Source organism: Xenopus laevis, chromosome 4L, assembly GCF_017654675.1.
Source record: "Xenopus laevis strain J_2021 chromosome 4L, Xenopus_laevis_v10.1, whole genome shotgun sequence".
NCBI lineage: Eukaryota > Metazoa > Chordata > Amphibia > Anura > Pipidae > Xenopus > Xenopus laevis.
The window spans coordinates 152057451-152070513 of NC_054377.1; the positions used below are offsets into that span (position 1 = coordinate 152057451).

The 13063-nt window shown below is 39.3% G+C and overlaps 1 protein-coding gene across 1 annotated transcript; it reads right to left on the reverse strand.

Annotated features, from left to right (window-relative positions):
- Positions 1-449: 449 nt before the first annotated feature.
- selenok.L (selenoprotein K L homeolog) lies at positions 450-10254 on the reverse strand. The gene is made up of 5 exons (NM_001347932.1): positions 10183-10254; positions 4522-4612; positions 4157-4240; positions 2533-2622; positions 450-913 (listed from the first exon to the last, which is right to left on the reverse strand). The coding sequence occupies exons 1-5, from the start codon at positions 10199-10201 to the stop codon at positions 910-912; spliced, it is 288 nt and encodes a 95-aa protein (NP_001334861.1). The 5' UTR covers positions 10202-10254; the 3' UTR covers positions 450-909.
- Positions 10255-13063: the final 2809 nt, after the last annotated feature.

A 13063-nucleotide genomic window follows, 5' to 3' on the forward strand; every position in this document is an offset into this window, starting at 1 on the left:
AGTAAAGATCTGTGTCTCCAAAGATGCCCCAGTAGCTCCCCATCTTCTTTTCTGCTGATTCACTGCACATGCTCTGTGCTGCTGTCACTTACTGAGCTTAGGGAGCCACTCACAATATACAGTACATATAGAATAGAAATGTCACAATATAAGGCTGATTAGTAATTAATACACATAATTACTACATGGCAGCACAGAAACCAGTGCAATTAGCATCAGAATTTTATAATCAGGAAACCTGTAGCATCAGCTTATATTACAGCCAGGGAAGGTCATTTTCTGCTGGATAATTAGTGACGAGCCCTAAGCTTAGCTTCTCAACAGCCAATCAGAGCCCACTGAGCATGTGAGTGTCACAGACACTTTCCAAGATGGTGACCCCCTGTGACAAGTGTGAAGTCCTGGATCATTGCTGCTATTGACAAGCTCAAACTTCAGCCTTGTGTAAGAAGTTCATTATACAGAATAAGGCATTTTTAGACACATTAATGTTTCGGGTTTAGTTCTCCTTTAAGGGATTGATTCAATAACAGAATAAACCATTTTATATCTCAAATTTATAAAAAAAAAATAACCTCCTGCTATAGACTGGGCATATTTTTTTTTATAGATTTACACTTTGATATTGACTCTGTCCCTATCCACTTTCTACAATTATTCATACAAACCAACAGTCGGGTGACAAGACAGAGGAAAACGTAACAGGAAAAGGAATTTACAGTTATAAATAAATGCTGATCAGTCGGTACTGGATCCCGGTCAGGAGCTCCCAGCACAACATCATGTATCCGCATTGTGCAGAGCATTTCACTGGAAGAGATTAACGTTCATAGCCTGAGCCACAACCCTACTGGTCTTCGCCGGCTAATGAACATCAGTCTCTAGTTGCCTGCTTGCTGGAGCAGGCGTTTACCTATGGGAGAAAGAGCAAAGATATTAACAACACAAAGGGGCAATGTATCCCTGTACTTTCCCTGAGCCAAGTACTGCAAATGTGATATACTTTTTAATTTATAGTATCCATATTTCCTTATTTCTGGCATTATAAAATACTTCTATTTTCATCCTCATCATCATTTATTTATGTCACCAACAAGATACACAGTGCTTTACCTTACTTTATAACAAACGGGGAATAAATGGTGAATAAAAAACAAGAGTACAACAGGATTAGAGGGGCCTACGTGCGAGAGTTTAGGGTTAGGGTACAATTGAGACATTAGGATTATAGAAACTATTTTGTGATTTATGATACAGCAATGATTGATTAATAAAGGTACAATGAATAAGCTTCTTTAAACAGGTGGGTCTTTGAAAGCTTGGAAAGAAGGAGAAAGTCAGCTTGAGCCAGAGAATTCCAGAGACAAGCCTGAGAGAAGTGATAAGGATAATAAGGATATTTAATACTTAGTAGTTCTGCCTCCCCCTCAACTGTCTCAAGTTAACAGATAAGGAGACATTCAATATGCCCAGGTGGAAAGTGTTATTAATTAACCCGTCCCCCCCATAAGTGATCTAATAAAAGATGTAGGTAAATAAAAGTGCTTTCTGTGTCACTGTTCTGTAGAAGCAGAGCCAGCACAAGAGAGAGACAACAATGTACAGTAATGTTAGTGATCTCTCTGAATTCCATAGCAACTGTATGTTTAAAATAGTCTGACATACTACATGCATGTAACTCTACACATACAACACTGATGCTGTACTGGAGGTCTGAATGAATGAGTTTAGCCTCGCTATTGTGTCGACTGTGTCTGCATAGTTATGTGGATGCCCGTTACGCAGTACTTTCAATTTTATGCACGTTCCAGCCTCCTGTTTAGTAAATGCGTATAGGAGGGTATAAAGGAGGGTATAGAGGAGCTCATAGAGGAGAGTATAGAGGAGGGTATAGAGGAGCTCATAGAGGAGAGTATAGAGGAGCATATAGAGGAGGGTATAGAGGAGCGTATGGGGGTGTATAGAGGAAGGTATAGAGGAGCTCAGAGGAGGGTATAGAGGAGCTCATAGAGGAGAGTATAGGGGAGAGTATAGAGGAGGGTATAGGGGAGGGTATAGAGAAGCGCATTGAGGAGCGTATAGAGAATCGTATTGCGGAGGGTATAGAGAAGCATTTAGAGGATTGTATAGAGAAGCATATAGAGGAGGGTTTAGGGGAGCATAGAGGACGGTTTAGAGGAGCATATAGAGGAGCTCATAGAGGAGGTTATAGAGGAGCATATAGAGGAGGGTATAAAGAAGCGTATTGAGGAGTGTATAGAAAAGAGTATAGAGAAGGGTATAAAGAAGCATTTAAAGGAGGGTATAGAGGAGCGTATAGGGGAGCGTAGAGAATGGTTTAGATGAGCATATAGAGGAGAGTATAGGGAGGTGTATAGAGGAAGGTATAGGGGAGCTCATAGAGGAGAGTATAGGGGAGTGTATAGGGGAGGGTATTGAGGAGGGTATAGAGAAGCATATGAAGGAGGGTATGAAGGAGGGTATAGAGGAGCATATAGAAGAGGGTATAGAGGAGCGTATAGAGGAGCATACCTTCCTCATCCCCCGCCTGCCATTGGAGGAGCACTAGGCCCTGAACCGTGGTCAATTCGGCCCATCCTACGCCGTGGGTGCCCTGGGGGTCTGCGCAGATAAAGAGAATGTTATTCCATTTTAAAGGAGAAGGAAAGCTACGGAGGCATTTTATTGCCAATATATTAGTGCAATAGTGCAAGCTAGAATGCTATATTTATTCTGTAGAATGTTTTACCATACCTGAGTAAAAAGCTCTAGAAACTCTCTGTTTGTTTAGGATAGGAGCTGCAGTATTAACATGGTGTGACATCACTTCCTGCCTGAGTCTCTCCCTGCTCTGGGCTCAGATTACAGTAGAGAAGGGAGGGGTGGGGGAAGAGGAGCAAACTGAGCATGCTCTTGCCCAGGGCAATGAGGTTTAAGCTGAAGGCAGGAAGTCTGATACAGAAGCCCACGAGTACACAATAGAAGGAAAGAAATGCTGCGTTTCTTTTGACAGGGTAGTCAGATCAGCATTACTTTGGGGGTTTACTGGTATATTTAGATGGACCTTTCTGATAAGGTTTACTTAGTTTTAACCTTTCCTTCTCCTTTAAGGCTTCCATGTTGGGTGTGACTACAGTACAGTTAGTAAGCATCACAACTAATTGCAACACAACTGGGACCCGGCTTCTATACCACTGAGACCATCAGGCAGAAACATAAATAAAAATAAATCCACCTGTCACTGCTTCCCCACTGACATGAGTCTTAAGCCCACAGGTCTAATGGGTATTGGACCAAGTATGGTCCAACTGGACACATTTGGGCCCATAAGGTTTGGATCACACACTTGTCACACAAAAAACATTGTAAGAGCCTCAACAGAGAAACTACAGAAACATATTATTTCATTTAAAGTCCAACTGAATCAAAAAATCCTAAGGTTTATTCTGGATCATGTACTGCATATAGTAGAACTAACTAAGCTCCCACCTATAATCAACGCTACATACATAGAAGGAATGTGCTGGACATACAATAAACTATACCCTCATACTGTACTGTCTAAGGGAATCAATATGGCACCTCCTCCTCCCATATGTATAAATACAAATATACAGAGAAGGAATGTTCTGGGCACACAATAAGCTATACCCTCATACTGTACTGTCTAAGGGAATCAATATGGCACCTCCTCCTCCCATATGTATAAATACAAATATACAGAGAAGGAATGTTCTGGGCACACAATAAGCTATACCCTCATACTGTACTGTCTAAGGGAATCAATATGGCACCTCCTCCTCCCATATGTATAAATACAAATATACAGAGAAGGAATGTTCTGGGCACACAATAAGCTATACCCTCATACTGTACTGTCTAAGGGAATCAATATGGCACCTCCTCCTCCCATATGTATAAATACAAATATACAGAGAAGGAATGTTCTGGGCACACAATAAGTTATACCCTCATACTGTACTGTCTAAGGGAATCAATATGGCACCTCCTCCTCCCATATGTATAAATACAAATATACAGAGAAGGAATGTTCTGGGCACACAATAAGCTATACCCTCATACTGTACTGTCTAACAGTCTGTTTATAATCACCCCTCAAAGGGCATGAGGAAAATACAAAGATTTAATAGCATACCCTCTTCCATCATCATATCGGGTGCTGGATGAGGAGTTCTGGCATCCTCTCCTCGTGACATTGGGATGAATGATACTCTGGAAACTGTAAATCAGAAAAAGGCACATGGATAAAACAAATTCCATAGGTGCGTGTTATTGACTTTGGACAGAACACTATAAGGATAATATGATTTAAACACACAAATGAACAATTCAGATTTTTGCTTTGTTTACTGTCCCTTTTTAAGATAAGGCATTAATGTGAAGGTTTCCCTTTAACAAAGGCGGCACCTGCAGCTCTGTGTAGTTTTAGTAAATGCCACGTACCTAATTTACATGTAAACAACACAGAACGTAGAAGGACAGAGAGTAGAACATACTCACAACAGGACAACGAAGTCTGTAATTCCCCAGAACATGTCTGTTAGGAAGGAGAGTCTCCATGGCGACCGGCTCTGGCCATCCAGCACTTGTCCTACAAACGGAACCCAAAAGGATCTGGTTAAAGTCTAAACCCAATGGACCCACTGGAGGAGGAACTGTGTCCCTTAATCAGCACCAGTGGGGCCACAGCAAGAGTAATCAGAGCAGGTTGGACTGATGTTACACAATTAGAGCCGATTACAAACAGAAGTTCAGCCATCAGAGCAACTACTGTAATGGTCCCCTAACCTGTCGGAAGCCCCTATACTGGGGCAGATTAAAGCAGCTGATATTGTGTTTGGCCACCTTAAGTCTATGAGGGAACAGAGCCCTGTACTTATGGGTCAGTAAGTTACACACATGATAACATCATGGAGATTCAGTTAATAGAGATCACTGGAGGTAAAAGATAACGTTTATTTCACACAAGCTCCGTGGATTCTGAACTGAACAAAGAGTCAAAACCCTGACAAAGGAGATTTACAGACATAAGACACAGGGCCGACATCAGGGGGGCACAGGGGGTACTGCTGTATTGGGCCTGAAGGGGGGCCCAGCTGTGCTGCACTTTATGAAATAGCTGGGCCCCCCTTGACAGCACAGAAGCTACATCGCCTTTCCTGAAGTGCCGAACATCCGAAGTGCCTTACAGCGGAAAGCAGCAAAAAGACCCAAAGTCACGAAAACAGCCGAAATTGAAGTCACGAAAGGAGGCGAAGTTGAAGTCCTGAAGCCACTAGTTCAATTCTACTGAACACAAATATGTGTTTTTTTATTTTTTTAAACCCCTGGCCACCAATGTATAATTTTAATACTCTATATGCCCCTGCGTCATTGTTTTTTTTTAGAAAATATTCTCTCGAAAGCGACAAAAAGACCCAAAGTCACGAAAATTTAAGTCCTAAAGTGGCACAAAAGTAGCCACAAAAGGAGGTGAAGTTGAAGTCTTGAAGCGGCGAAAGACCCAAAGTCCCGAAAACAGACCAAACTGAAGTCCTAAAGCGGCGGAAAAACCCGAAGTCACGAAAACAGACCAAATTGAAGTCCTAAAGTGGTGGAAAGACCCGAAGTCACGAAAACAGCCGAAATCGAAGTCTTAAAGCGGCGGAAAGACCCGAAGTCACAAAAGGAGACGAAGTTGAAGTCCTGAAGCCAAGAGTTCAATTCTACTTTTTTTAAACCCCTGGCCACCAATGTATTATTTCAATACTTTATATGCACCTGTGCCATTGTTTTTTTTTAAAAATATTCTCTGCGGCCCCAATTTTTTTAACTTGTAAGGGGGGCCCTGGCTGACCATCTTTAAAAAAAAAAAAAAAAAAAAAAAAAAAAAAAAAAACTTTTATGGGGGCCCATAGCACCACAGTTTAATTGTAAGGTGGCCTGGCATCTATAGTTCTATAGGGGTTATTTTGGATGCCTAACTGTGATTGATAGGGATTAAGCGAAATTGTATGGAAGGTTAGGCTGGTAGCCATGTTTATTAAAGGGATATGTAAACTAGTATTAGGGGCAGTGATCCCAATGTTATTAATAGGGAATAAAGATAAATATATAGGAAGGTCAGTGATCCAATGTTATTAATAGGAATAAAGAAAATTAAGGAAGGTCATGATCCAATGTTATTAATAGGAATAAAGATAAATTATAGAAGGTCGTGATCCCAATGTATAATAGGGAATAAAGATAAATTATAGGAAGGTCAGTATCCCAATGTTATTAATAGGGAATAAAGATAAATATATAGGAAGGTCGTGATCCCATGTTATTAATAGGATAAAGATAAATTATAGGAAGGTCAGTGATCCCAATGTTATTAATAGGGAATAAAGATAAATATAGGAAGGTCAGTGATCCCAATGTTATTAATAGGGATAAAGATAAATATATAGGAGGTCAGTGATCCAATGTTATTAATAGGGATAAAGATAAATATATAGGAGGTCAGTGATCCCAATGTTATTAATAGGGAATAAAGATAAATATATAGGAAGGTCAGTGATCCCAATGTTATTAATAGGGAATAAGATAAATATATAGGAAGGTCAGTGATCCCAATGTTATTAATAGGGAATAAAGATAAATATATAGGAAGGTCAGTGATCCCAATGTTATTAATAGGGAATAAAGATAAATATATAGGAAGGTCAGTGATCCCAATGTTATTAATAGGGAATAAAGATAAATATATAGGAAGGTCAGTGATCCCAATGTTATTAATAGGGAATAAAGATAAATATATAGGAAGGTCAGTGATCCCAATGTTATTAATAGGAATAAAGATAAATATATAGGAAGGTCAGTGATCCCAATGTTATTAATAGGGAATAAAGATAAATATATAGGAAGGTCAGTGATCCCAATGTTATTAATAGGGAATAAAGATAAATTATAGGAAGGTCAGTGATCCCAATGTTATTAATAGGGAATAAAGATAAATATATAGGAAGGTCAGTGATCCCAATGTTATTAATAGGGAATAAAGATAAATTATAGGAAGGTCAGTGATCCAATGTTATTAATAGGGAATAAAGATAAATATATAGGAAGGTCAGTGATCCCAATGTTATTAATAGGGAATAAAGATAAATATATAGGAAGGTCAGTGATCCCAATGTTATTAATAGGGAATAAAGATAAATATATAGGAAGGTCAGTGATCCCAATGTTATTAATAGGGAATAAAGATAAATATATAGGAAGGTCAGTGATCCCAATGTTATTAATAGGGAATAAAGATAAATATATAGGAAGGTCAGTGATCCCAATGTTATTAATAGGGAATAAAGATAAATATATAGGAAGGTCAGTGATCCCAATGTTATTAATAGGAATAAAGATAAATATATAGGAAGGTCAGTGATCCCAATGTTATTAATAGGGAATAAAGATAAATATATAGGAAGGTCAGTGATCCCAATGTTATTAATAGGGAATAAAGATAAATATATAGGAAGGTCAGTGATCCCAATGTTATTAATAGGGAATAAAGATAAATATATAGGAAGGTCAGTGATCCCAATGTTATTAATAGGGAATAAAGATAAATATATAGGAAGGTCAGTGATCCCAATGTTATTAATAGGGAATAAAGATAAATATATAGGAAGGTCAGTGATCCCAATGTTATTAATAGGGAAATAAGATAAATCTATAGGAAGGTCAGTGATCCCAATGTTATTAATAGGGAATAAAGATAAATATATAGGAAGGCCAGTGATCCCAATGTTATTAATAGGGAATAAAGATAAATATATAGGAAGGTCAGTGATCCCAATGTTATTAATAGGGAATAAAGAGAAATATATAGGAAGGTCAGTGATCCCAATGTTATTAATAGGGAATAAAGATAAATCTATAGGAAGGTCAGTGATCCCAATGTTATTAATAGGGAATAAAGATAAATCTATAGGAAGGTCAGTGATCCCAATGTTATTAATAGGGAATAAAGATAAATCTATAGGAAGGTCAGTGATCCCAATGTTATTAATAGGGAATAAAGATAAATATATAGGAAGGTCAGTGATCCCAATGTTATTAATAGGGAATAAAGATAAATATATAGGAAGGTCAGTGATCCCAATGTTATTAATAGGGAATAAAGATAAATATATAGGAAGGTCAGTGATCCCAATGTTATTAATAGGGAATAAAGATAAATATATAGGAAGGTCAGTGATCCCAATGTTATTAATAGGGAATAAAGATAAATATATAGGAAGGTCAGTGATCCCAATGTTATTAATAGGGAATAAAGATAAATATATAGGAAGGTCAGTGATCCCAATGTTATTAATAGGGAATAAAGATAAATATATAGGAAGGTCAGTGATCCCAATGTTATTAATAGGGAATAAAGATAAATCTATAGGAAGGTCAGTGATCCCAATGTTATTAATAGGGAATAAAGATAAATCTATAGGAAGGTCAGTGATCCCAATGTTATTAATAGGGAATAAAGATAAATATATAGGAAGGCCAGTGATCCCAATGTTATTAATAGGGAATAAGATAAATATATAGGAAGGTCAGTGATCCCAATGTTATTAATAGGGAATAAAGAGAAATATATAGGAAGGTCAGTGATCCCAATGTTATTAATAGGGAATAAAGATAAATATATAGGAAGGTCAGTGATCCCAATGTTATTAATAGGGAATAAAGATAAATATATAGGAAGGTCAGTGATCCCAATGTTATTAATAGGGAATAAAGATAAATATATAGGAAGGTCAGTGATCCCAATGTTATTAATAGGGAATAAAGATAAATCTATAGGAAGGTCAGTGATCCCAATGTTATTAATAGGGAATAAAGATAAATCTATAGGAAGGTCAGTGATCCCAATGTTATTAATAGGGAATAAAGATAAATATATAGGAAGGTCAGTGATCCCAATGTTATTAATAGGGAATAAAGATAAATATATAGGAAGGTCAGTGATCCCAATGTTATTAATAGGGAATAAAGATAAATCTATAGGAAGGTCAGTGATCCCAATGTTATTAATAGGGAATAAAGATAAATCTATAGGAAGGTCAGTGATCCCAATGTTATTAATAGGGAATAAAGATAAATATATAGGAAGGCCAGTGATCCCAATGTTATTAATAGGGAATAAAGATAAATATATAGGAAGGTCAGTGATCCCAATGTTATTAATAGGGAATAAAGAGAAATATATAGGAAGGTCAGTGATCCAATGTTATTAATAGGGAATAAAGATAAATATATAGGAAGGTCAGTGATCCCAATGTTATTAATAGGGAATAAAGATAAATATATAGGAAGGTCAGTGATCCCAATGTTATTAATAGGGAATAAAGATAAATATATAGGAAGGTCAGTGATCCCAATGTTATTAATAGGGAATAAAGATAAATATATAGGAAGGTCAGTGATCCCAATGTTATTAATAGGGAATAAAGATAAATCTATAGGAAGGTCAGTGATCCCAATGTTATTAATAGGGAATAAAGATAAATCTATAGGAAGGTCAGTGATCCCAATGTTATTAATAGGGAATAAAGATAAATATATAGGAAGGTCAGTGATCTCAATGTTATTAATAGGGAATAAAGATAAATATATAGGAAGGTCAGTGATCCCAATGTTATTAATAGGGAATAAAGATAAATATATAGGAAGGTCAGTGATCCCAATGTTATTAATAGGGAATAAAGATAAATATATAGGAAGGTCAGTGATCCCAATGTTGAAAGGTGGCCAATCTACTGGTGGGAGAGCAAAGAGATATCGCTTCACAGCATAGAAAACAAAGAACTGCTCTTCCAGCCAAGGAGGTGGCTCTGCCTCAAGGCCAGGGAACTAGTGACCAAGTCCAGTTACCAATCAAGTACTTGGTTCAATTCTCACAGCTGTCTGGCCCAGCTCTGTCCCACTCCTTCTTCCCTCCCAGGCCCAACTCCTATTGTCTCTCTTCCCAATTCCTCCTGATTCTCTATAAACACTGGATTGTGCCCTGCAGCCTCTCAGTCCCAGTATATCCCAGTGTACTCAGTGTATCCCAGTTACAGTACCACCAGGCAGAGGCCTATCGAGTCCCAGAGACAAGGGAAGGAATATCGGTTGATTTAATGAGAGACGCAGAATAATAATTACCATTAGCGATATACACCATCCCCGCGGCTCTGACACAAACTCAACACACAAAGCGCCCAACAGCCCAACCGGATATCCGGTTCCCACCGTAGGCGAGAGTTGGAGCACGCTGATTGGTAGGAAGTGGCGCTGCCAGGGGGCGGACCGGTGTTGTTATGGTTACGGCTTCTCACTGCCGGAAATGTGAGGAGTGTGTGGGACAGACAGTACTGCTACAGCCGCTGCGGGAGTTCAGTTCCCACGTGTGTGTGGGGAATAAATTACTAACTTATTCGCCAAGTGGTTAATTCTTTACTTACCGTCCGTCTGTAACTGCGAGAGTCTCATTGTCCCAACTCAGGGTTTTGTTCTTCAATCTGCCCAGTCTGTGTCCGTGGGGTTTCCTTCTTATTGGCTCCTTATTCTCCTTATTGCCCATCCCTGGTATTAATTATATCATTACTGCCCCGTCTGTACCAGAAGATTGTTACTAATTGCCCAGTCATCTTAGTGTTAGTCCAGTTGCCCCTCTGTAACCTTTAATGCCCCTGACTTTATCTCCTCACAGTCCCTTATTGCCCCTGACTTTATCTCATACTTCCTTATTGCCCCTGACTTTATCTCCTCACAGTCCCTTATTGTCCCTGACTTTATCTCCTCACAGTCCCTTATTGCCCCTGACTTTATCTCCTCACAGTCCCTTATTGCCCCTGACTTTATCTCCTCACAGTCCCTTATTGTCCCTGACTTTATCTCCTCACAGTCCCTTATTGTCCCTGACTTTATCTCCTCACAGTCCCTTATTGCCCCTGACTTTATCTCATACTTCCTTATTGCCCCTGACTTTATCTCCTCACAGTCCCTTATTGTCCCTGACTTTATCTCCTCACACTTCCTTATTGCTCCTGACTTTATCTCCTCACAGTCCCTTATTGTCCCTGACTTTATCTCCTCACAGTCCCTTATTGCCTCTGACTTTATCTCCTCACAGTCCCTTATTGCCCCTGACTTTATCTCCTCACAGTCCCTTATTGCCCCTGACTTTATCTCCTCACACTCCCTTATTGCCCCTGACTTTATCTCCTCACACTCCCTTATTGCCCCTGACTTTATCTCCTCACACTTCCTTATTGCCCCTGACTTTATCTCCTCACACTTCCTTATTGCCCCTGACTGTGCCAGGCTTGTTAACCCCCTCTGTGCCGCCCCTTTATCCTGAATCCCCCAGCGTTCACTCTCTGCCCCCCAGTATCACTGAGCTGCCCCCTATTAGTCTCGAGCCAACAAGTCCGACCAGTTATTTTGGATCACAATTTTGGTTGGGTGTCCCTATTATGAATTAAAGCTACAAATGTCCCACTTCACTGAGCCTAAGGGCCATGCTGATGCAGTAGCGCAGTCTAAAGCTGGACCTATAGGAAGTGCTGCTTGTGTGACCAGCTCCAAAAATAAATTGTTGTTTGACTAATCCTATAGTTGGCCACATACATGGGCTCGGTTGGTTCTCATCAACCCAGATCTCTTACACAGCCCAACAGATACTGAATAAGCTTAAGTGGTTTGAGGCCATTTTTGTATTTTCAGCGTTGATATCCTCCTTTAGCTCCATTTCTGCTACCCAACAACCCCAGCTTGGCCAGCCTTTCCTCACAACTAGTATCTCCATGCTCTTTATTTGCTTCATTGCTCTTTTCTGTACTTTTCTCTAATTCCATAATATGCTTTATACAATCCTGTAGGACTCTATGCTGCTTCCTCTGTATTGACTTGTGGGGTCTCTATTCCATCAGGTATTGTACGTGAATCCAGTAGACGACTACAATCTTCACTCGCCAATCCAACGGGCCAGTTAAATATTCACTCCGAGCCTGGAGGTTCTCTGCTTTACTAACTGATCTGGAAACCATTTGGTAACACGTCCTACAGAGATCCAGGTGAAAAGATCTGAAGGTGGAAGAGATCAGATATATTCTCTCACTGGCTGTCTGCAAAGCCCAATTAAAGGGGAAGTTCTTTGTGTGTCATACACTCTCAGGCCTTTGTCCTTGCGCTGTACCTTTGTCTATGTAAGGGATCAGGTCTCCCCTAGTGTCTGTGTGTGTCTGTCTGTGTGTCTGTATCCACAGACTGCCCGATGCCTGTTCAATAAGGGTAAGAGCTATTTAGAATGTTTCATTATTACAGATGCATATTGCTGATTCCAAACATCAAAAACCAGCAGCATGTGAAGGATATGGTCAACATGTTACTGATGAAGATGAACTTTTCGGTAGGCGCATCCCTGTACAGTCATCATATGAAAGAATGTTGGGGGCAGGTTCAACTCTTTGTGCAGCCAAACTGACTTTGCAGTTAGCAGGCAAATCCACAGGTCAGGATTCTTTTTATAGATGCAAGTATTTTTTTCAGCTTTAGCTGCTGCGTACTCAATGTTTATATAGAAGCAATGACATGGGCGAACATAAAACGGGATGTTGTGCTATTAAAAAGACAACCCTAAGTTAACCTATTGTTCTGACTCTTGAAACAATGTAGCAGAAGTTAGTCCTCCTCCAGCTCTTTTATTCACCTGGCTTCTGCTACACTGCTTCAGTAGTCAGAACTAGCTGTGCCAAGAATATAAACAGCCACACAAATGCTACATATTTCCTTTCACTATTGTGCACAGAGTCCTTAAACTACTAAACATGGGGGGTGTTATGCTTTGTATTGTGCTTGAGTTTCAAATACAGGGACTATTGTATCCACAAGATTAAACAGCCACGTGCAAAATGTTCCCAGGAGCAAATGTTTGTTCTATAGATCTTACAGTCTACCTTGGCTGCTTCCAGTATATGGGATTAACTATTTGCTGTTTACTGAGAAAGCCTGACCGCTGTTCAAATGCTCTGGGCCGCAGGTA